Source organism: Ranitomeya imitator, chromosome 6, assembly GCF_032444005.1.
Source record: "Ranitomeya imitator isolate aRanImi1 chromosome 6, aRanImi1.pri, whole genome shotgun sequence".
In the NCBI taxonomy this organism is placed as follows: Eukaryota; Metazoa; Chordata; class Amphibia; order Anura; family Dendrobatidae; genus Ranitomeya; species Ranitomeya imitator.
This window is the reverse complement of record NC_091287.1, coordinates 125,451,387-125,474,631: the sequence shown is the minus strand read 5'-3', so window position 1 is coordinate 125,474,631 and position 23,245 is coordinate 125,451,387. Positions and strand designations below refer to the sequence as shown.

Here is a 23,245-nt window from a genome sequence, read left to right as displayed (position 1 = left end):
GGATCATTTTCCTCAATAAAAAATGACAATGTCTGTAATGTGATTATAAAAATGGCTATTTTGAGTCCATATTGAAATATACTAAATGCATACAGACCATTACATACATTTACAGACAGACAATGCTCATTGTGACACAATCTTGAGAGCTGTTTATTTATTGTCTGAAGCCCTTGCACCTCACAAACAGTTCTATGTTTCTGTTTGTTATTGTAAAACATTAAGGTTTATTTAACCTTTGTCTGTGGTGGTTTTATCTAACCCTTGTGGACTTTTATGTATCTATGGGTTCATGGCCCATTGTCTGATGTATGACTGATATCTTGGTCTCATCCTATTTTGAAAGCTGGTGGTCACTTGAAGGGCAGGGTGAAACCAAAGTTAAACATAGTGCAAATCACTATATAAGACCAGAGAAACATGACTAAGACAGAATCATAAACTGGTGTACCTGTACTTACATGTGTACAGTGTTGTGATACCTGCATAATTGGGGACGTCCATGCAGTGTTGAAAATTTTCCAGGGGTTCTCTCTCTTGGTGTTGCTTCTCTGATTTTCCAGACGGATGATGTTTAAAAGCCCCTTGGTGATGGATGATGTGAGTATATGTACTTAATCATTAAACAAATTTAATCCTTATATGTACTTTGTATCTTAAAATATACAAATATGTATGCAATCATACTATTCAATCATATTATTCCTTTAATTTTGTACTTTGAAATAAAATTGTGTTATATCGCAAGTAGTAGCCTTCTTTAAAGCCATATCCGAACCTTAGTGTTAAAAACTTGGCAATACAAATGTCTAATATTTTTATTTAATTTGTTTTATTGGGCTCTCTTTATCTATTTTAGGACTAGTGTGAAAATCTGATGAAATATTCAGAAATATGGAAACTCTTGAAGGGTTCACAAACAGCAACATACAGCATACATACCGGGGCATGTCAAAGTTTGGGCACCCATGGTCAAAATTACTGTTATTGTGAACAGTTAAGCAAGTTGAAGATGAAATGGCATTTTCCTTTTTTTAATTTTTAATATGTAAAAGATGAAAATATATACATATTTTGCCTAAAATGAATAGGAAATGTGTCATCTTTAACTTTAGACGGTTTAGAGATAATTTCATCTTCAACTTGCTTAACTGTTAACAATAAAAGTAATTTTGACCAAGGGTGTTCAAACTTTTACATGCAAAATATATGTTTTTATTACAGCATATTCCTAACTTAGGATAAAATAAATGATTTGCAATTTGTTAAATTTGCAGCTAATAAAACAATGGATATATCCTAATACATATGTAATTTCTACTTGACCAACAGCCGAGCATTGCAAGTTAATTGTCTGGAGATGACATTTGATTCTGCATATATCACTCATTAGTTTATGTGTGCAGGCATAAAAAATCTGCTTACCTTGACAACAAGCTGAAAGAAAAGTAATAAACATTATCAGTGTTTCAGAAAAAATAGAAATTTGTTTTATGTAGGTTAAATGTATTCTCTTATAGTGATGAGAGTGTCTGAAACGCTAACATGTCAGGAGGATAAGAATGTCAGATATTAAAAGTGGAACATGATTGGAGTTTGTGTGATAATCGGCATAATTAAAAAAAATTCAAATATGGGGTTTGAACCCAGAAAAAGCTCCACTCTAGAAACTGCAGCCAGCAGTCTTACCATCATACAACAAGCAATACCTAGTGATGATTTACTGTGGCTGTGAAATCTGCTTTGCAAACACTCAGTGAGTGGAAAAATCATTTTGATTTTCATTCTTACATATGATTTTCATCATCAAAGTGAAACATCTCTGGAGTTTGTGTGCCAAGGCAGCATAAGTTAACAAAGTTTACTTTCACTGGGCTTGAACTCAAGCTTTACATTACATAAGCAAGGAGCTTTAACACTCATCTATTAACTCAAATTACAGTGAAATAATCCTTTTTCTTCACTTATGAGAGGAATCATTCAAGTACTTCATGGAGAGTATCTGAAAAACCTTCTGATTCTGATGATTGAAAGAAGTCAAGTATCAGGTATCAGAGTCATTCACTTAAAGGGAACCTGTCACCCCGTTTTTTCAGATTGAGATAAAAATACTGTTAAATAGGGCCTGCGCTGTGCGTTACAATAGTGTATGTAGTGTACCCTGATTCCCCACCTATGCTGCGAAATACATTACCAAAGTTGCCGTTTTCGCCTGTCAATCAGGCTGGTCAGGTCGGGTGGGCTGGTCAAATCAGGCTGGTCAGGTCGGGTGGGCGTGGTCACAGCGCTGTTTCTTCCCCAGCTTTACGTTGGTGGCGTAGTGGTGTGCGCATGTCCCAGTGCAGAATCCATTTGCACGCACGTGAAGAAACAGCGCGCGATCTGCGCTATTACTGTCTTCGGTGGGGGCGGCCATCTTCCTGGGGCCGCGCGTGCGCAGATGGAGTGCTCTGCTGCACGGCGCTTCAGGAAAATGGCCGCGGGATGCCACGCGTGCGCAGAAGAGATCGCAGCGGCCATTTTCCTCAAGCCGAGTTTGCATACAGAAAGCACCTCAGAAGCAGAGGTGACTATTGGTCTTCCTTTCCTGGGGCGGACCTCATGTGAGCCAGTTTCTTTGTAGCGCTTGATGGTTTTTGCAACTGCACTTGGCGACACTTTCAAAGTTTTCCCAATTTTTCGGACTGACTGACCTTCATTTCTTAAAGTAATGATGGCCACTTGTTTTTCTTTACTTGGCTGCTTTTTTCTCGCCATAATACAAAATCTAACAGTCTATTCAGGAGGACTCTCAGCTGTATATCTACCAGACTTCTGCTCAACACAACTGATGGGCCCAACCCCATTTATAAGGCAAGAAATCCCACTTATTAAACCTGACAGTGCACACTTGTGAAGTGAAAACCATTTCCGGTGACTACCTCTTGAAGCTCATCAAGAGAATGCCAAGAGTGTGCAAAGCAGTCAACAAAGCAAAAGGTGGCTACTTTGAAGAACTTTTTTGTTAAGTATATAATTCCACATGTGTTAATTCATAGTTTTGATACCTTCAGTGTGAATTTACAATTTTCATAGTCATAAAAATACAGAAAAATCTTTAAATGAGAAGGTGTGTCCAAACTTTTGGTCTGTACTGTATATATATATATATATATATATATATATATATATATATATATATATATATATATATATATAAAGCTGAATGTGTGTGTGTGTATGTATGTGTGTATGTTCGGGATTGGCATCTGCACCGTCGCAGCTACAGCCCCCAAATTTTGCACAGTCACACGTCTGTATATATGTTTTCACGAATATTTGATCCCATGGATCCATTATATGTCCATTTTGCAAGCCGGCAAGAAAATCTCACCGTACGGATGCCATACGGATGACACACGGATATTTTTTGGAAAAAAAAAATCGCATCCTCGCATTGAATACGGATCACTGTTCAGGAACTTTTCTGCGTATCTCGGCGGTAAAAACTGACCTTTTCTTATACGTTCGGTCTGACCCCGGCCTAATATGGAGGACTACACAGCAGAACATTATCATTGAGAGGAGTAAAAGAAGTGCAGCAGATAAAGCAAAGTTTTATCAAAATTACAGCAAGAAGCCTAATAATTGACCTAGAGCTGGAATCTGGGTCTCTGTCTGCACATCATGCGGCTCTCAGATGGTGCAGCAAACATCTAATGACAGATTCCCTTTAAGCCAAACAAAAACAGAAAGGTTGATAGGAGTATGATGAAAACCCTTTGAAAATACTATTTTGGTATCCAGTGTAGCCTGAAACGGACTTAGACATGAGGCTAAGCTGATTAGGTGAATTAGCAGTACTGACATCAGGCAATAAATTGGTTAACATTAGTGATGAGCAAATATACTCGTTGCCCAGGTTTTCCCAAGCACGCTTGGGTGGTCGCCGAGTATTTATAACTGCTCAGAGATTTCGTTTTTCTCGCCTCAAGTGCATGATTTACGGCTACTAGCCAGCTTGATTAATGTGGGTATTCCCTAGCAACCAGGCAACCCCCACATGTATTTAGGCTGGCTACCAGCTGTAAATCAAGCAGCTGAGTCAACAAAAACTAAATCTCCGAGCAGTCATAAATACTCGGAGACCACCCAAGCGTGCTCGGGAGAACCCGAGCAATGAGTATATTCGCTCATCACTAGTTAACATTAAATCAAGACACACAATTCTTCAAATCAGATAATAATCAGATGTTTTTAAATAGCTATTTAGTGGAGAACATCTCAAATATCCCCCAAAACCTATGGATTTTGTTGAAGCATTGCAAAATAAGAGTGGTATGTGATATCTAAAATAGTCATACTTACGACAAGTCTTCCGGATGTGGTCAATTAGCTCACATGGCTATACCGCAAGTAAGAAAGAAGTGTTTACTTATTGTCAAGCTTTTAGTTCATTGAATTAATACTAAAGAACCTTACAATCAGTTGTAACATAGAGATGTCAAGCTGGGAGAGCCCTTCTCACAGTGACACTTAAGCAGACAGTACAGAAAGATAGAATTCCATGCTCTATTAAATAGTGGAGAGTAGTGTTGAGCATTCCGATACTGCAAATATTGGGTATCGTCCGATATTCGCTGTATCAGAATTCGGATACTGAGTTCCGATACTTTTAAGATATCGGATACCGGAATCGGAAGTTCCTATAGTGCAATGATGCACTATAATGGAGTGTGGGCGGTGCGTGGGCAGAGACTGCGTGTTTGTGTGTGCGGGCGGGATCTGTGCGTGACCGTGGGGGTCTGTGCAGGCCTGCCGGGGGTCTGTACGGGTCTGGTGGATTAGCATGTTATCCAAACACGTTCGCTCATCACTACTATTAAACAAAACTTAATCGAATTCATGTGGCCTTAATCATCAACATCATAAATTAGAAACTGTATGTTTTACTACTTTAAACAGTTGGTCTGGGTCTGTGTGTATACTCTGAGGTTAATCTCCAGCAGGCTTTCCCCACTATGCTCCAGTTGACTGACACCATCCGGTGATGAGTCTTGGACTACTAAATAAATTGAGACTAGTGATAATTTTCCCACAATATGAGCAGTGCCATAAATGAGCTGACCGAGGTTCATCAGCTATGAACTACGGTGACCTTTCTCGCATCAGCGCAACACGCTGCAGGACTGCTCCTGTCTCAGTGTGTTCCAGCTGGCATGGAGAGCAGTCGCAACAATAATGGACCGCTCTCCAAATCATCCAGATCGTCATGGAATATGATATCTTGATATCATGATATCATGATATCTTTTCCCTGAGGAAGCCGCTACTCAGGCGGCGATACGCGTAGGAGCCTATCCCACATTCTGCCTCCCCACTTCACAAGATCTTTCTCTATGGCTTTGGACTGTGGGTATGACAAGGTTTTTTTTTTTCCCATGGGATTGAGGTTTTGGGCTCTTGCATTGTCTAGTTCCCCCTCTCCCTCCCCCTCCCTCCGGTCCTATGCGTACTATTACTGAGACACTTCATACATTAACATCTCTTATGCTTTTCTATTTTTTCTACTGTCTCATTCATCACCATTTTTGTTGTACACCTTTTTTCATCAGTTACATTTTTTCTTTTTGCCATATGACTAAAGTTTCTATATTATTGAAGTATCCTGCACGCGTATTATGTGCCTTATTATAGGGATGTATGGTATTGCAATATGAACATCTTCACACCCATTTCATGGAGTGGTCATTTATCCTTGCATTATTTTCGCTTGTGCAGTCAGATTCTTGTGATAACATTATTGTGGGAAGCACATGTTTTGTGGGCTGTCATTTTCCTCATTCTAGGATATGACATATATATATATATATGGGCATGTTTTCTTGCATGTTTGCATTTTTTAAGTGTTTTTAATGGTTTTTGTGTTGTTGTTTTTTGTGTGTACTTATGTGCAGTCTTGAGTTTTTTGCCAATTTAATAATAAAAACTATTTTTGATACTGGATTATATATGGAGGTGTTCCTGTCTATGTGGGCATGATCTTTTTCTTGCTCTTTCTTCATGTTTAATCACAAGCCCACAGTGAACCTTCCAATCTTTGTTGTATTTTTGCTGTGCCCTCCATTTATATATTTATTCTTATTTATAAACATTGAAACCCCCCACAAGTGACACCATTTTGGAAAGTAGACCCCCTAAGGAACTTATCTAGATGTGTGGTGAGAAATTTGTCCCACCAAGTGCTTCACAGAAGTTTATAATGTAGAGCCGTAAAAATAAAAAATAATATTTTTTCACAAAAATGAATTTTCGCCGCCCTATTTTTATTTTTCCAAGGTTACCAGAAGAAATTGTACCCCAAACATTGTTGTGCAATTTGTCCTGAGTATGCTGATACCCCATATATGGGGGTAAACCACTGTTTGGGTGCATGGCAGAGCTCGGAAGGGAAGGAGTGCCGTTTGACTTTTCAATGCAAAATTGGCTGAAATTGAGATGGGAAGCCATGTGGCATTGGGGAGCCGCTGATGTGCCTAAACATTGAAACCCCCCACAAGTGACACCATTTTGGAAAGTAGACCCCCTAAGGAACTTATCTAGATGTGTGGTGAGCACTTTGACCCACCAAGTGCTTCGCAGAAGTTTATAATGAAGAGCCGTAAAAATAAAAAATAATATTTTTTCACAAAAATGAATTTTTGCCCCCAATTTTTAATTTTCCCAAGAGTACCAGAAGAAATTGTACCCCAAAAGTTGTTGTGCAATTTGTCCTGATTATGCTGATACCCGATATGTGGGGATAAACCACTGTTTGTGTGCATGGCAGAGCTCGGAAGGGAAGGAGCGCCGTTTAACTTTTCAATGCAAAATTGGCTGGAATTGAGATGGGACGCCTTGTTGTGTTTGGAGAGCCCCTGATGTGCCTAAACATTGAAACCCCCCACATGTGACACCATTTTCGAAAGTAGACCCCCTAAGGATCTTATCTATATGTGTTGTGAGAGCTTTGAACCCCCAAGTGTTTCACTATAGTTTATAACGCAGAGCCGTGAAAATAAAAATTAATTTATTTTCCACAAAAATTATTTTTTAGCCCCCAGTTTTGTATTTTCCCAAGGGTATCAGGAGAAACTGGACCCCAAAAGGTGTTGTGCAATATGTCCTGAGTACGCTGATACCTCATATGTGGGGGTAACTACCGTTTGGGTGCATGGCAGAGCTCGGAAGGGAAGGAGCGCCATTTGGAATGCAGACTTAGATGGATTGGTCTGCAGGCGTCACGTTGCATTTGCAGAGCCCCTGATGTACCTAAACAGTAGAAACCCCCCACAAGTGACCCCATATTGGAAACTAGACCCCCTAAGGATCTTATCTAGATATGTTGTGAGAGCTTTGAACCCCCAAGTGTTTCACTACAGTTAATAACGCAGAGTCGTGAAAATAAAAAATCATTTTTTTCTACAAAAATAATCTTTAACACCCAGTTTTGTATTTTCCCAAGGTTAACAGGAGAAATTGGTCCCCAGAAGTTGTTGTCCAATTTGTCCTGAGTACGCTAATACCCCATATGTGGGGGGAACCACCGTTTGGGCGCATGGCAGAGCTCGGAAGGAAGGAGCGCCACTTGGAATGCAGACTTAGATGGATTGGTCTGCAGGCGTCACGTTGCATTTGCAGAGCCCCTGATGTACCTAAACAGTAGAAACCCCTCACAAGTGACCCCATTTTGGAAACTAGACCCCCCAAGGAACTTATCTACATGTGTTGTGAGAACTTTGAACCCCCAAGTATTTCACTACAGTTTATAATGCAGAGCCGTGAAAATAAAAAATCATTTTTGTTCCACAAAAAGGTTTTTTTAGCCCCCCAAATTTTTATTTTCCCATGGGTAACAAGAGAATTTGGACCACAGAAGTTATTGTCCAATTTGTTTTGAGTACGCTGATACCCCAAAAGTTGGGGTAAACCCCTGTTTGGGCACATGGGAGAGCTTGGAAGGGAGGGAGCACTGTTTTCCTTTCAATGCAGAATTGGCTGGAATTGAGATCGGACGCCATGTCGCGTTTGGAGAGCCCTGATGTGCCTAAACAGTGGAAACCCCAAATTCTAACTGAAACCCTAACCCAAACACACCCCTAATCCCAACCACACCCATAACCCCAACCCTAACCACACCCCTAACTCCAACACACCCCTAACCCTAATTCCAACCATAACCCTAACCCTGACACACCCCTAACCCTAATCCCAACCGTAAATGTAATCCAAACCCTAACCCTAGTTCCAACCCAAACCCTAGCCCCAACCCTAACCCCAACCCTAGCCATAACCCTAACCCTAACCCTAGCTCTAACCCTAACCCTAGCCCTAACCCTAACCCTAGCCCTAACCCTAGCCCTAGCCCTAACCCTAACCCTAGCCCTAACCCTAACCCTAGCCCTAACCCTAATGGGAAAATGGAAATAGATTAATTTTTTTAATTTTATTATTTTTCCCTAACTAAGGTGGTGATGAAGGGCCGTTTGATTTACTTTTATAATAGTTTTTTTAGCAGATTTTTATGATTGGCAGCTGTCACACACTAAAAGACGCTTTTTATTGCAAATTTTTTTTGTGCTTTGAGAGCTATAGTTTTTCCATATTTTGGTCCACAAAGTCATGTGAGGTCTTGTTTTTTGCGAGGCGAGTTGACGTTTTTATTGGTAACATTTTTGGGCATGTGACATTTTTTGATCGCTTTTTATTCCGATTTTTGTGAGGCAGGATGACCAAACCAGCTATTCATGAATTTCTTTGGGGGGGGGGGGGCGTTTATACCGTTACGCGTTTTGGATAAGGCAATGTTATTCTGTCATTCTTCGGGTCAGTACGATTTTTTTTATGTTTTGCCGCTTTTATACGATAAAAACTATTTTATAGAAAAAATAATTATTTTTGCATCGCTTTTTTCCGAGGACTATAACTTTTTTAATTTTTCACTGATAATGCTGTATTGCGGCTCTTTTTTGCAGGACAAGATGATATTTTCAGCGGTACCATGGTTATTTATATCTGCCTTTTTGATCGCGTGCTATTCCACTTTTTGTTCAGCAGTATGATAATAAAGCGTTGTTTTTTGCCTCTTTTTTTTTTTACAGTGTTCGCTGAAGGGGTTGACTCGTGGGACAGTTTAATAGGTGGGGTGGTTACGGACGCGGCGATACTAAATATGTGTACTTTTTTTTTTTTTTTTAATTTAGACAAAGGAATATATTTATTCGAACAATATATATACTGTATATATTTTTTTTAATTTATTTAGGATTTTTTTTTTTTTACACATGGAAATATTTTTTTTTAACTTTTTTACTTTGCCCCAGGGGGAAACATCTTAGTAAAGTGACAGATCGCTGATCTGACACTTTGCTGTGCACTGTGTCAGATCAGCGATCTGACATGCACTCCTGGAGGCTTCCCGGCAGAGCAGGCGCTGTGATGCCACCTCCCTGCAGGACCCGGATGCAGCTCCGTGGCCTTTTTGGATCTGGGGCCTGCAGGGAGAAGAAGGTAGGAGACCCTCGGAGCAATGCGATCACATCGTGTTGCTCCGAAAGTCTCAGGGAAGCCCGAAGGGAGCCCCCTCCCTGCGAAAGGTTTCCCTATACCACCGGAAAACTGAAATCATGTTTGATCGCAGTGTGCCGGGGGTTAATGTGCCGGGGGTGGTCTGTGACCGCTCCTGGCACATAGTGCCGGATGTCAGCTGCGATAGTCAACTGACACCCGGCCGCGATCGGTCGCACTATCCCAATGAGCACGGCCGATCGCTATGATGTACTATCCCATCGGTGGTCATGTGGGCCCACCCCACCTCGACGGGATAGTACTTCTAATGTCAAAAAGGAGTTAATGGATTATCATCAGAAAGGTGAGCAATATGATGTTTTATTTTTTTTTGTCTTTGACAGTGAGACATGGGCATCAATGGATTTTTGGAGGAAAGGTGAGTATAACTTTGCTTTTTTATTTTTATTTTTGTGAATAAATGGATAAAAGAGGGTGGGATGTTTTTATTTTAAATAAAGGAGTATGTGTCTTTCTTTCAATTAAAGAACTTTATTCTGACTGTGTATTTTTTACAATATTACAATTGTGTTAGTAATGAGAGCGCCTTACAGACGCCTCTCCAGTATTAACCTGTGGGCTTGATGTCAACTGACATTGCAAAGCTGATATCAGCCCCACACCAGTGCAAGTGGGAAGAGCCGAGCAAAGCATCAGAATTGGCACATCTAATAAATGCACTTTGTCTGGGGCAGCTGCGGGCTGCTATTTTTCAGATGGGGAGTGCCAATATCCATGGCCCCTTCCCAGTCTCAGAATATAATCCCCCAGTGGTTTGCTTTAGCTTGACTGGTTGTCAAAAATGGGGGGGACTCCATGCCATTTATTTTAATTATTTATTTAAATAATTAAAAAATACTCTGTTGGGACCTTTCTATTTTTGATAACCAGCCAAAATAAAGCTCACAGCTGTGGGTTGCAGCCCGCAGCTGTCGCTTTACCTGCGCTGGTTATCAAAAAAAGAAGAAAATCCATATTATTTTTTTATTATTATTTATTTATTTATTGCACAGGTCCCGGCTGATGAATACTCTCCTCAACCTCACCTGCTCTCACTGCTATCAGTGACAGCATGTGTAGAATGATGAGCAGAGTACTCTCATCAGCTGACGTCTTTGACCAGCGGTAACCTTTTCACCATCAGTCACAAGTGCTGGCTCACATGACAGCATGGGATCCGCAGCACTCTGACCAGTGGTAACAATCTTACCACCGATCAGAGCCCATATTTCCCACACTGTCACGCAGATGACAGCATGGGAAACAACAGATGTTTGAGTCCCCATTCATCTGAATGGGGTCTGGGTTCGAGTTCAAGTTCAGGTACCGTTGGTACCAGAATCAAACTTTTTTAAATGTTCGACCAAACTCACCGGACCCAAACATTCACGGGTTTGCCAATCACTAATTGCAGATATCAAGGTATCATTGTATTTAGCTAGCTATGACCAACATGCCCATATAGACCAATTAGGAGGGTTTATCCTACTGACAGAGTTCCCTTAAAGAAACAAACTCTCCAAAACCAATTCACAAAATGCTTCAGGAAAAGAAAAACACCTACAAAAATCTCTCAAAAAAATTTCCTAAAAAAGTTTCTGATTGAGAGACTATTTTTATTTGTGAACATCTCAAAAGACTGTGTGAAAATAGCCTTATGCATTCCTTAAGACTTCCTCATTTGATGCATACTCTAAAGACTTCAGTAACATGAAGCTTCAGTCACAGGAGACCAAAAGCTGCCTCTCTGAGAGCAACTGCAACCATGACACATGACAACATAATGATAGCATAATGATAGCATACATTCTGCAATATTAACACCTTTCTTGCATTGGATGTACTATTCCGTATTTAATTCCCATGGACGGAATAGTACTTCACGTGTGATCAGCAGCGCTCACGGGGGGAGCGCTGCCGATCGTGGCCGGGTTTCAGCTGATTCTCACAGCTGACACCCGGCACTATGTGCCAGGAGCAGTTACAGACAACTCCCAACACTTTGACCCCGGGAACACAGAGATCAAACAAGATCGCAGCGTTCCGGTGGCATAGAGAAGCATTACGCAGGGAGGGGGCTCCCTGCGTGCTTCCCTGAGGCCCTTAGAACAATGCAATGTGAGGCCGGCGTCACACTACCGTGTTTTACGGACGTAAGAGAGGTGCTGAAAATACGGATTGCATACGGTACAATGCTTCTCTATGCCCCAGCTCCTATCAGCCGTATTTTACTGATCCGTATTATACGGTCTTCTACGGCCATAGAAAATCGCAGCATGCTGCGTTTGTCACCGTATTGCGCAAAAAATATGCCAATGAAAGTCTATGGGGGCCAGAAAAATACGGATTACACACGGACCAGCAGTGTGACTTGCGAGAAATACGCAGCGGTGTTAGAGAGAAAAGCCGGCAATTCAGTGCGGTGTACAGTAAAATCACACTGACAGCTTACAATAGAATAGGTAGAATAAATGTGGACACATAGAATAGGTATATATATATATATATATATATATATATATATGTCAGTGAGACATATATATGTACATATATTAATATTTCATACAGCGCTAGATAGCTTAAAAGCCAGTAATTCAATTGCCGGCTTTTGCTATCTCCTTCCCAAACCAGACATGATATGAGACATGGTTTACATACAGTAAACCATCTCATATCCCCATTTTTTGCATATTCCACACTACTAATGTTAGTAGTGTGTATGTGCAAAATTTGGGCACTCTAGCTATTAAATTAAATGGTTAAATGGCGGAAAAAATTGGCGTGGGCTCCCGTGCAATTTTCTTCACCAGAGTAGTAAAGCCAGTGACTGAGGGCAGATATTAATAGCCTAGAGAGGGTCCACGGTTATTGCCCCCCCCCGGCTAAAAACATCTGCCCCCAGCCACCCCAGAAAAGGCACATCTGGAAGATGCGCCTATTCTGGCACTCTCTTCCTATTCCCGTGTAGCGGTGGGATATGGGGTAATGAAGGTTTAATGTCACCTTGCTATTGTAAGGTGACATTAAGCTAGATTAATAATGGAGAGGCGTCAATTATGACACCTATCCATTATTAATCCAATAGTCTGAAATGGTTAAGAAAACACAAACACATTATTACAAAGTCTTTTAATGAAATAAAAACACAGGTTGTTGGAATATTTTATTATCCTGGTAATCTACCTGAAGACCCTCGTTCTGTAACAAAGGAAAAATAAAAAAACAACAATATCTCATACCTTCCGATGATCTGTCACGTCCTACGATGTAAATCCATCTGAAGGGGTTAAATTTATTTACAGGCAGGAGCTCTGCTAATGCAGCTGTGTTCCTGGCTGTAAAACCCCAGTGAATGAATGTAAAGTAGGTCAATGACCTGTCACTGGCTTTACTACTCTGGCGGAGAAAATTGCGCTGGAGCCCACGCCAATTTTTTCCACCATTTAACCCTTTATTTTAATAGCTAGAGCGCTCAAATTTTGCACATACACACTACTAACATTAGTAGTGTGGAATATGCAAAAAAAGTGGGGATATGAGATGGTTTACTGTATGTAAACCATGTCTCATAACATGTCGGGTTTAGGAAGGAGATAGCAAAAGCCGGCAATTGAATTACCGGCTTTAAAGCTATCTCGCGCTGGATGAAATATTAATATATATACATATATGTGTCTACTGACATATACAGTGCCTACAAGTAGTATTCAACCCCCTGCAGATTTAGCAGGTTTACACATTTAGAATTAACTTGGCATTGTGACATTTGGACTGTAGATCAGCCTGGAAGTGTGAAATGCACTGCAGCAAAAAAGAATGTTATTTCTTTGTTTATTTTTTTTTTAAATTGTGAAAAGTCTTTTCAGAGGGTCATTTATTATTCAACCCCTCAACCCACCAGAATTCTGTTTGGTTCCCTTAAAGTATTAAGAAGTAGTTCAGGTACAAAGAACAATGATCTTCACATGTTTGGATTAATTATCTCTTTTTCCAGCCTTTTCTGACTATTTAAGACCCTCCCCAAACTTGTGAACAGCACTCATACATGGTCAACATGGGAAAGACAAAGGAGCATTCCAAGGCCATCAGAGACAAGATCGTGGAGGGTCACGAGGCTGGCAAGGGGTACAAAACTCTTTCCAAGGAGTTTGGTCTACCTGTCTCCACTGTTGGGAGCATCATCCGGAAGTGGAAGGCTTATGGAACTACTGTTAGCCTTCCACGGCCTGGACAGCCTTTGAAAGTTTCCTCCCGTGCCGAGGCCAGGCTTGTCCGAAGAGTCAAGGCTAACCCAAGGACAACAAGGAAGGAGCTCCGGGAAGATCTCATGGCAGTGGGGACATTGGTTTCAGTCAATACCATAAGTAACGTACTCCACCGCAATGGTCTCCGTTCCAGACGAGCCCGTAAGGTACCTTTACTTTCAAAGCGTCATGTCAAGGCTCGTCTACAGTTTGCTCATGATCACTTGGAGGACTCTGAGACTGACTGGTTCAAGGTTCTCTGGTCTGATGAGACCAAGATCGAGATCTTTGGTGCCAACCACACATGTGACATTTGGAGACTGGATGGCACTGCATACGACCCCAAGAATGCCATCCCTACAGTCAAGCATGGTGGTGGCAGCATCATGCTGTGGGGCTGTTTCTCAGCCAAGGGGCCTGGCCATCTAGTCCGCATCCATGGGAAGATGGATAGCACGGCCTACCTGGAGATTTTGGCCAAGAACCTCCGCTCCTCCATCAAGGATCTTAAGATGGGTCGTCATTTCATCTTCCAACAAGACAACGACCCAAAGCACACAGCCAAGAAAACCAAGGCCTGGTTCAAGAGGCAAAAAATCAAGGTGTTGCAGTGGCCTAGTCAGTCTCCTGACCTTAACCCAATTGAAAACTTGTGGAAGGAGCTCAAGATTAAAGTCCACATGAGACACCCAAAGAACCTAGATAACTTGGAGAAGATCTGCATGGAGGAGTGGGCCAAGATAACTCCAGAGACCTGTGCCGGCCTGATCGGGTCTTATAAAAGACGATTATTAGCTGTAATTGCAAACAAAGGTTATTCCACAAAATATTAAACCTAGGGGTTGAATAATAATTGACCCACACTTTTATGTTTAAAATTTATAAAAATTTAACTGAGCAACAAAACTTTTTGGTTTGTAAGATTTATGCATCTGTTAATAAATCCTGCTCTTGTTTGAAGTTTGAAGGCTCTAACTTATTTGCATCTTATTAAACCTGCTAAATCTGCAGGGGGTTGAATACTACTTGTAGGCACTGTATATATATATATATATATATATATATATATATATATATATATATATATATATATATATATATATATACATACATATATATAGAGAGAGACAGTATATATGTTGTTACGATTTTTTGACAACATGGATCCATTGTATGTCCGTATGTCGGTTTTGCAAGCCTGCGAGAAAATCTCGCAGTACGGATGCCATATGGATTACATACGGAGGATGCCATGCGCAAAATACGCTGACACACCCTGCCTACGGAGGAGATATGGAACACTATTTTGGGGACTTTTCTGCGTATTACGGCCGTAAATTACGGACCGTATTTTTATACGCTGAGTGTGACGCCGGCCTGATCGGGGTTCTTCCAGGTCCTGCAGTGAGGTGGTTGCCAGTGCCTGCTGAGAGGAGGCGCTGAGAAGCCTCCTACACTGCCTGTCAGATCGCTATTCTTACACAGTGCTGTGCAAAGTGTCAGATCAGCGATCTGACACTATATAGTGATGTCCCATCCGGGGATAAAGTAAAAAAAAAAAGTTAACATGTGTAAAAATATATTTTTTTAAATTCCTAAATAAAGAAAAAAAATAAAAATAAATATTGTTCAAATAAATACATTTCTTTGTGTAAAAAAACAGTAAAAGTACATATATTTAGTATCACTGTGTCCGTAACGACCCGACCTATAAAACTGTCCCACGAGTTAACCCCTTTAGTGAACACCCTAAAAAAATAAATAAAAAACAAGGCAAAAAACAATGCTTTATCATCATACCACCGAACAAAAAGTGGAATAACATGCGATCAAAAAGATGGATATACATAAACATGGTACCACTGAAAACATTGTCTTATCCCACAAAAAACGAGCCACCATACAGCATCATCAGCAAAAAAATAAAAAAGTTATAACTCTCAGAATAAAGCGATGCAAAAACAATGATTTTTTTTATATAAATCAGTTTTTATTGTATAAAAGTGCCAAAACATTAAAAAAGATATAAATGAGGTATCGCTGTAATCATACTGACCCGAAGAATAAAACTGCCTTATCAAGTTTACCACATGCGGATTGGTACAAACACCCCACCCAAAAGAAATTCATGAATTCCTGGTTTATGTTCATTCTGCCTCCCAAAAATCGAAATAAAAAGCGATAAAAAAGTCATGTGCCTGAAAATGGTACCAATAAAAACATCAACTTGTCCTGGAAAAAAACAAGACCTGATGTGACTCTGTGGGCCAAAATATGTAAAAAGTATAGCTCTCAAAATGTGGTGATGCAAAAACAATGTTTTGCAATAAAAAGCGTCTTTTAGCATGTGGCAGCTGCCAAACATAAAAAACAGATATAAAAACCCACTATAAATAGTAAATCAAACCCCCTTTATCACCTTTATCACCCCCTTAGTTAGTGAAAAATAATAAAATAAAATAAGTGTACTTATTTCCATTTTCCCATTAGGATAAGGGCTAAAGTTAGGCTTAGGGTTGGGGCTAAAGTTAGGGTTAGAGTTGGGGCTAAAGTTAGGGTTGGGGCTAAAGTTAGGGTTAGGTTTGGGGCTAAAGTCAGGGTTGGGGCTAGAGTTGGGGTTGGGATTAAGGTTAGGGGTGTGCTGAGGTTAGGGTTGTGGTTAGGGTTTAGTGGTGTGGTTAGGGTTGGGATTAGGGTTAGGGGTATGGTAAGGGTTGGGATTAAGGTTGGAGTGTGCTTGGGTTAGGGGTGTTAGGCGACATGGCGTCCGATCTCAATTCCAGCCAATTCTGCGTTGTAAAAGTAAAACGGTGCTCCTTCCCTTCCAAGATCTGCCGTGTGCCAAAACAGTGGTTTACCCCCACATATGGGGTATTGGCATACTTAGGACAAATTGGACAACAACTTTTGCGGTCCAATTTCTCCTGTTACTCTTGGTAAAATAAAAATTTGAGGGACAAAAAGATGTTTTATTTTCACGGCTCTGTGTTATAAACTTTAGTGAAACACTTGGGGGTTCAAAGTTCTCACAACACATCTAGATAAGTTCCTTGGGGGTCTAGTTTCCAAAATGGGGTCACTTGTTGGGGGTTCCTACATGCTCACAGACCATTGCATCAAAGTCTGCGTTCCAAAAATCTCCGATCCCTGATGTGTGCCCATACAGTAGTTTTCTCCCACATATGGGGTATCAGCGCACGCAGGACAAATTGGACAACAACTTTTGGGGTCCAATGTCTCCCATTACCCTTGGAAAAATACAAAATTGGGGGCTTTGATATCATTTGTTAGGGGTCGAGTTCCCGCTTCTGCACAGGGGGAATCTCGAGCCACCTCCGCTGCGGTCTCCCATTCTTGTCCAGCCGCAGTGGAGTCTGCTCAGCAAGGACGTCGGTCCCAGCGTCTTGCTCATTCTCACTCTGTTCTGAGAGTTACTGCTGCTTCTCCAGTCTCTGCTATTAAAGTCTGTGCTGGTCAGCAGCGAGCGGACTTCTCTGGGACTAAGTCCTTGTCTGCACGTACTGAGCATGCCCAGCGTAAGGTCTCCCGTTGGAGATCGAGGGTCATGTGCTCAGGCTCTGCAGCACATTCTATTGGTCCTCTTGGCAGGTCCTAGAAGGGCAAAAGTGCTGTGGCCACTTCCTGTGCTGCTATATAAACTGCGCATGACCGCACGGCCATGCGCTAGTATTGTCAAACAATTGCTAATGTGTGTATGTTGTGAGTGCAAGTCGTCCTTGGATACCCCTACCCTATAGTATGACTGTTCGCGGAAGGTGTATGGCTGCTACCTAGCGCCCGACTTATCCTACAGCACTAGTCACACATTATAGCGTCCAGTTGCTGTGACCGCCAGTACGGCGCCGTGCACTTCCTCTGTGCTTTCCTTACCCAAGCCTGGGTGGTTAGTGGCGTTCGTCAGTGCGGCACTGCATGCTCTTCTGTTTCACTTCACACCCAGTTGCGGTGTTGCCACAGCAAGGGTCTAATCGGACTTCAATCCCAGTTGGGGTTGAGTTAGCTGACTACTTGCTCGCGCTTTAGGTGCGGTACCGCGGTCCTGTGCCTTAACAGGATTACTTCTTTCACGCTGGGTGAGGTTAACCCACGCGTGTATACTCTAGTGTACCGCCATATAGTCTGCTAATTGCTAGCAGCAGGTTTTCACCTGCACGGTGGACCCCGGACTGCGAACGCATCTATACCATCTGTCTTGGTGCGTTCCGCCAGTCCTAACAGAATACTAGCGCCAGGGTCTGGCTAGTAAAATGGCGGACGACCAGCGTTTACAGCGGTACATCCAGCAGCTGGAGGGAAGGTTGGCGGCTCTTGAGCGTTCAACCTCAGCTGTGGATGTTACTGCTGTCGCTGTTCAGGCTGCAAGTGTGGCTGCAGCTACCTTGTCCACTGCCGCTCCTGTACCGACGCTATCTCGCCTCCCGCTACCAGAGAAATTTTCTGGTGACAGTAAGTCCTGTAGGGGTTTCGTGAGTCAGTGCTCAATACATCTCGAGCTTCTGGCCTCTCGTTTCCCTACAGAGCGGGCTAAGGTGGGCTTTATAATTTCCTTATTGTCGGACAGGGCGTTGCAGTGGGCTACGCCGCTGTGGGAGCGTGGCGATCATGTGGTGCAGAGTGCTCCATTATTCCTGAGCACTCTGAAACAGGTCTTTCTAGGACCTCGTGTCACCCATGACACGGCGCTCCAACTTTTGGCACTGACTCAGGGCTCGTCCTTGGTCAGCCTTTTTGCCGTCCATTTCCGCACTCTGGCCTCTGAGCTGGAGTGGTCGGATAAAGCCCTTATCCCTATATTTTGGAGGGGGCTGGCTGACCACGTTAAGGATGCTCTGGCCACTAGGGAGATTCCCGCCACACTGGAGGAGTTAATAGCAGTATCTACTCGCATTGACCTCCGTTTTCACGAGCGGAGGTTAGATCGAGCCCAGTGTAGGCAGAGGTTTTGGCTGGCTCCCACCTTCGCCAAACCTTTGGAATCTCCAGTCCAGGCTCCTGAGTTCCAGGAACCTAAGGTGGTGTCACGAGCGGGATCTAAGTCCCAGACCGCTCGTGCACTCCAGGGTTGCCATGTTTGCCAACAGTCAGGACATCTTGCTACCAGATGTCATCAGCGGTCGAGGAAACGTCAGCGTCTAGTGGTAGTAGGTGGAGGTGCACTAGACACTGCGACGTTTGCCTCCAAATTGTCCTTTAAGGGGACAATTACCTTTGGCTCATCCTCCCACTCGGTAGACCTCTGCGTGGATTCTGGGGCGGAGGGCAATTTTATGTCTTCTGCCTTCGCCCAACGTCACGCAATACCCCTGGTTATGCTATCTCAACCAGTAACGGTACGAGTGGTGAATGGGTCGACACTCGCCGCACAGATAACACATCAGACCATCCCTGTTACTCTGTCCCTGTCACCATCCCATCAGGAGATTATTTCTCTGCTCGTCATTCCTGAGGGTATTGATGAGGTCCTGTTGGGGATACCTTGGCTACGGTACCACTCTCCTCACATCGAGTGGTCCTCAGGCAGAATTCTGGGATGGGGTGAATCATGTGGGGGTAGGTGTCACCGAGAGTGCGTTCAGGTTGCTACTACTGAGGTACCCGCAGATCTATCCTCTCTCCCCAAGCAATATTGGTCTTACGCAGACGTGTTCTCCAAGAAGGCGGCGGAGACCCTTCCGCCCCATCGCCCGTATGACTGTCCTATCGATCTCTTGCCTGGTGCGGAGCCTCCCCGGGGTCGAGTTTATCCATTATCTCTCCCGGAGACGGAGGCCATGTCTCAGTACATTCAAGAGAATCTGGCAAGAGGGTTTATCAGGAAGTCAGTGTCACCTGCTGGGGCAGGGTTCTTCTTCGTGCAGAAGAAGAATGGGGAGCTACGTCCATGCATAGACTACAGGGGTCTTAACGCTATCACCGTTAAGAACAAGTATCCTTTGCCCTTGATATCTGAGCTCTTCGATAGGCTTCGGGGAGCAAGGGTATTTACTAAATTAGATCTATGGGGTGCTTACAACCTGATTTGCATCTGTGAGTGGGACAAATGGAAAACGGCGTTTAACACCAGAGATGGGCACTATGAGTATCTGGTGATGCCTTTCGGGCTCTGTAATGCCCCAGCCGTTTTTCAAGACTTTGTCAACGACATCTTCCGGGATATGCTTTCCACCTCAGTTGTAGTCTATCTGGATGATATTCTCAACTTTTCTCCAGATATTGACTCCCACCGGAGAGATGTTGGCAGAGTCTTCGACCTCCTACGGGCAAACTCTCATTACGCTAAGTTGGAGAAGTGTATGTTTGAGCAGGAGTCTTTTCCGTTCCTGGGCTATATCATCTCCACCCAGGGATTGGCTATGGATCCTGCCAAACTACAGGCTGTGATGGACTGGCAAGAGCCCCATTCTCTTAAAGCGGTGCAGCGCTTTATGGGGTTCATTAACTATTACCGCCAGTTCATTCCCCACTTCTCAACTCTGGTAGCTCCCTTGGTAGCCCTCACCAAGAAGGGAGCGTATCCTAAATTGTGGTCGGAAGAGGTCTCCAAGGCCTTCACTTCTATTAAGTCCCACTTTGCTAGCGCTCCCATCTTACATCGTCCCGATGTGGATAAGCCATTCCTAATGGAGGTGGATGCCTCGTCCGTTGGTGCTGGAGCAGTCCTCTACCAGAAGGATGCTCAAGGTCGGAAGCATCCATGCTTCTTCTTCTCTAAGACTTTCTCGCCAGCGGAGAGAAACTACTCCATCGGGGATAGGGAGCTGCTAGCAATGAAGTTGGCCTTTTCAGAGTGGAGACATCTTCTGGAAGGTGCGCGGTTTCCCTTCCAGGTTTACACTGACCACAAAAATTTGGTCTACTTACAGACAGCCCAGCGGCTAAATTCTCTCCAAGCCAGATGGTCCTTGTTCTTTTCCCGGTTCCAATTTTCTCTTCATTTTCTCGCCGGGGAGAAGAATATTCGTGCTGATGCTCTCTCTCGCTCCCTTATGTCAACTGAAGAGGAGGAAGAGGAGCCTCGGCTTATTGTTCCCTCTGAGAGCCTGAGAACCGTAGCACCGGTTTCGCTTGAGTCTGTGCCTCCGGGCAAGACTTTTGTGCCCATTAATTTGCGACCGGAGGTTCTCTCTTGGGCTCATTCGTCCAGAGTGGGTGGACACTTTGGGACAAAGAGGACATCTGAGCTACTGGCGAGGACGTACTGGTGGCCGCATATGGTCCGGGATGTCAGGGATTATATTCTGGCGTGTGTCTCCTGCGCCAAAAATAAATCTCCGCGTCAAAGGCCAGCTGGGTTGCTCTATCCCTTGCCGGTGGCAGATAGGCCCTGGGAGATGGTCGGGATGGACTTTGTCGTGGGTTTGCCCAAGTCTCGCGGCTGTACCATCATTTGGGTCATCACCGATCATTTCTCGAAAATGGTGCATTTGGTGCCGCTACCACGGTTACCTTCTGCACGGGCCTTGGCTGCGTTGTTCATTAAGCACATCTTCCGCCTACATGGTATGCCTGACAAAATTGTCAGTGACCGGGGTCCCCAGTTTGCGTCTCGGTTCTGGAGAGAGCTGTGTCGTCTTCTCAGTATTGAGTTGAATCTCTCTTCCGCTTATCATCCCGAGACGAATGGGTTGGTAGAGAGGGCCAACCAGACCTTGGTCACATACCTGCGACATTTTGTTTCAGCCAGGCAGGATGACTGGGCATCCTTGCTATCATGGGCAGAGTTTGTGCTGAACAACGCCGTAGCCGACTCCACTGGACAAACCCCATTCCTCCTCAACTATGGTCAGCATCCACGGGTACCTGTGCCTATGCCCGTGTCTTCCGCAGACTCCAGGGTGGCAGACTGGGCTGTGGAGGCACGGGATATTTGGGACCGCACTCAGGATGCCATTCGGGCCTCTAAGGAAAGAATGAGGTCCTCCGCCGATGCTCATCGGCGCCCCGCCCCGTCCTTTGCTCCTGGCGACTTGGTGTGGCTCTCCGCCCGTAACATCAGGCTGCGAGTTGAGTCCACTAAATTTGCTCCTCGCTACTTGGGTCCCATCAAGGTCCTCGAACAGGTTAATCCTGTGGTCTACCGTCTGGCCCTTCCTCCACGCCTTGGTATCACCGACACCTTTCATGTGTCCCTCCTTAAGCCCGTATACATGTCTTGGTATTCTGAGTCATCTGCCGGGACATCGGGTTCGTCTACGGACGATTTCGAGGTGAACGCTATCTTGGGGTGCAAGGTGGTACGTGGCAAAAAATTTTTTTTGGTGGACTGGAAGGGTTACGGCCCTGAGGATAGGTCCTGGGAGCCTGTTGAGCACATTCGGGCTCCGCAGCTCATTGCTGCCTTCGAACGTAGCGAGGCCCAAGGAGGGGGGGCCCTAGGTGGGGGGTAATGTTAGGGGTCGAGTTCCCGCTTCTGCACAGGGGGAATCTCGAGCCACCTCCGCTGCGGTCTCCCATTCTTGTCCAGCCGCAGTGGAGTCTGCTCAGCAAGGACGTCGGTCCCAGCGTCTTGCTCATTCTCACTCTGTTCTGAGAGTTACTGCTGCTTCTCCAGTCTCTGCTATTAAAGTCTGTGCTGGTCAGCAGCGAGCGGACTTCTCTGGGACTAAGTCCTTGTCTGCACGTACTGAGCATGCCCAGCGTAAGGTCTCCCGTTGGAGATCGAGGGTCATGTGCTCAGGCTCTGCAGCACATTCTATTGGTCCTCTTGGCAGGTCCTAGAAGGGCAAAAGTGCTGTGGCCACTTCCTGTGCTGCTGCTATATAAACTGCGCATGACCGCACGGCCATGCGCTAGTATTGTCAAACAATTGCTAATGTGTGTATGTTGTGAGTGCAAGTCGTCCTTGGATACCCCTACCCTATAGTATGACTGTTCGCGGAAGGTGTATGGCTGCTACCTAGCGCCCGACTTATCCTACAGCACTAGTCACACATTATAGCGTCCAGTTGCTGTGACCGCCAGTACGGCACCGTGCACTTCTTCTGTGCTTTCCTTACCCAAGCCTGGGTGGTTAGTGGCGTTCGTCAGTGCGGCACTGCATGCTCTTCTGTTTCACTTCACACCTAGGTGCAGTGTTGCGCCAGCAAGGGTCTAATCGGACTTCAATCCCAGTTGGGGTTGAGTTAGCTGACTACTTGCTCGCGCTTTAGGTGCGGTACCGCGGTCCTGTGCCTTAACAGGATTGCTTCTTTCACGCTGGGTGAGGTTAACCCAAGCGTGTATACTCTAGTGTACCGCCATATAGTCTGCTAATTGCTAGCAGCAGGTTTTCACCTGCACGGTGGACCCCGGACTGCGAACGCATCTATACCATCTGTCTTGGTGCGTTCCGCCAGTCCTAACATCATTTTTGTGGATAAAAATGATTTTTTATTTTCACGCCTCTGCGTTATAAA

General features: G+C 44.0%; 1 protein-coding gene across 1 annotated transcript in view; it reads right to left on the bottom strand.

Moving 5' to 3' along the window:
• Window positions 1-23,245, bottom strand: part of COL6A6 (collagen type VI alpha 6 chain) — a 304,940-nt gene that overhangs the window by 73,518 nt on the left and 208,177 nt on the right. The window contains 2 exon segments of the mRNA XM_069732250.1: window positions 1,426-1,437; window positions 4,348-4,384. Coding sequence (XP_069588351.1) covers window positions 1,426-1,437; window positions 4,348-4,384 — 49 coding nt within the window.